The sequence below is a fragment of the Arachis duranensis genome, chromosome 7 (genome assembly GCF_000817695.3).
Source record: "Arachis duranensis cultivar V14167 chromosome 7, aradu.V14167.gnm2.J7QH, whole genome shotgun sequence".
In the NCBI taxonomy this organism is placed as follows: domain Eukaryota; kingdom Viridiplantae; phylum Streptophyta; class Magnoliopsida; order Fabales; family Fabaceae; genus Arachis; species Arachis duranensis.
Genome location: NC_029778.3, coordinates 38,995,617 through 38,997,685, shown reverse-complemented (window position 1 = coordinate 38,997,685; position 2,069 = coordinate 38,995,617). Strand labels below are relative to the sequence as shown.

Below are 2,069 nucleotides of genomic sequence, written 5' to 3'. Positions count from 1 at the left end.
TTCTTGTAATGATCTTAAATAAATAATTTTTTTAACACCAATTATGCTCACACTTAATGTTTACTATGAATACATTAATATGCTAACATATAAGGATAAAATAATATTTTTTTTATAAATTTATTTACCTATTAAAATTATGTCACAATAGTAAATATATAAAGAAAAAAAAGTACAATACTAACCAGTTACATTTTCTTCAAGTCTACTGTTTTGATCATATCTATTTCCATGAATTTCTGATAGTATGTAAAAAGAACACATCAACAAAATTATAAAATTTTTCATTAAATTAAGTCTGTACACTATCAGTGGTAATTGAGAGGTTACTTTTAAAGAAACAAATCATACCAAATTAAATTGATTGGAAGTAATAGAAAACGTAGAATACCCATTAATATCATAATTATTCAAACTCTGAATAACTAAAAAAATGGATAGTGACCGTAAAATACAAATACATGATAGGCAGTTAGAGTTCCTGTAAAAAGTCACCATTTGAAAAAAAATTCAAGTGTAGCCGTATAATAGATTTATTAAGTGAAGAAATTATCATTTATTTTTTACAATGTTATATATATTTATTAAAAATATTTTAACCTTTTTTGTGTATTAAATAAAACGTTTAAAAGAATTGTAGAATATTAAAAAAGATATGAAACGTAAAATTCTATTAGATATTAATTGGACCACTATTATTATGAGCATCTGAATAATAGCAATCATATTATTGGAACGACAATAATGTATTTTAAATGATTTTATTTTACGGTGTTTAATTTTTCTTTAGAGATAAATAATTCGTGAATATAAAAATTATATTAAACTGGTACCATAATAATTATCTTAAAAATAGTAAATTTATTAATTTAAATTTATGTAGTGAAGAAATTAATACTTCTCATATATCTATTTTTGATAAGAAAAAGTATAAAAAAAATATCGAAAATTTAATTATTTTTGTTATATAGTGAAAAAATTTAAGTTACAATTATATTATTAACCACATATATCTTCTAATATAATTTTTTTATAATGATGCGGTGCGAGAACATTTTATTTATTCTTATAATAATATTATATAGGTCAATAATGAAAGGTTTATTGAATCAAAATTTATGAAAAAAGAAATTACTATTAATTAAATAAATATACAGGAGTTCTATCCATATTTATTACCATTTATTCTATTACTTGAATCAGTTTTATTTTTATTATGAGTATCTAAATATTTAAAAAATTTATTATTAACATGAAAATAATGTATGTTGACAATTTAAGAGTACATTCGATAGATAAATTACAAATAAATAGTACTAAGAGTACATTAACATAGAAATATTGTAGAATAATTATGATATTAATGGGTATTCTACAATTTAAATTTTTTTCTACAATTTAATTTGCCATTTAATTTGTAGAATACCCATATTTGGATCGTTTGGTATATTACTTGAACCAGCTCCGGTGTTATTGTGAGTATCTGTATATGTAAAAAATTCATTATTAAGATGAAAATAATGTAATTTGATAATTTAAGGGTACACTCAAGAAATAGATTATACATAATTGGTACGTACTAAGAGTCCAGTAACATAGATATATCGTAAAAAATAAATCATATTAAATAATAAACTAACAATATAAATTTATTACTGAGAAGTATAATTTAGAGTACCTGATATAGAGTATTGTTGAGGAGGTATATTTGTGATATCTTGTAATGGTGTTGCCATGTTAGTTGGTCCACTTGATGTATCGATTTGTTTTCCTCGTCTAATACTCTCTCGGTAACTGGCACGCCTTCTGGCAAGGTGTTGCTGCCTCTATTCTTCACTCATATTTTGTCTTCGTTGTCTGGCATAGTCTTGCCAAGTTCGTCGATCACTCCCACGTGAATCTTCCATTGGTATGTTGTCAACTATAATTAATCAAAGAAACATATAAAAACAATTATACACTTTTATTTAATGACAAAAAATAAATTACAGAAGATTTTACATTATATTTAGGTGAAGTGAGAAGAATGCAGCAGAGGAAAAATGAAAGAAATTTTTTCTATTACGGAG

The 2,069-nt window shown here is 23.2% G+C and overlaps 1 protein-coding gene across 1 annotated transcript in view; it reads right to left on the bottom strand.

Moving 5' to 3' along the window:
- The window catches only part of LOC110273553 (uncharacterized), a 7,760-nt gene extending 6,024 nt beyond the window's left edge, over positions 1–1,736 (bottom strand). The window contains exons 1-2 of the mRNA XM_052251565.1: positions 1,679–1,736; positions 1,427–1,483 (exon numbers count right to left, since the gene is read on the bottom strand). Of these exons, the coding sequence (XP_052107525.1) occupies positions 1,427–1,483; positions 1,679–1,736 (115 nt within the window). The remainder of the gene's footprint in view (positions 1–1,426; positions 1,484–1,678) is intronic.
- Between the last annotated feature and the right edge of the window lie 333 nt (positions 1,737–2,069).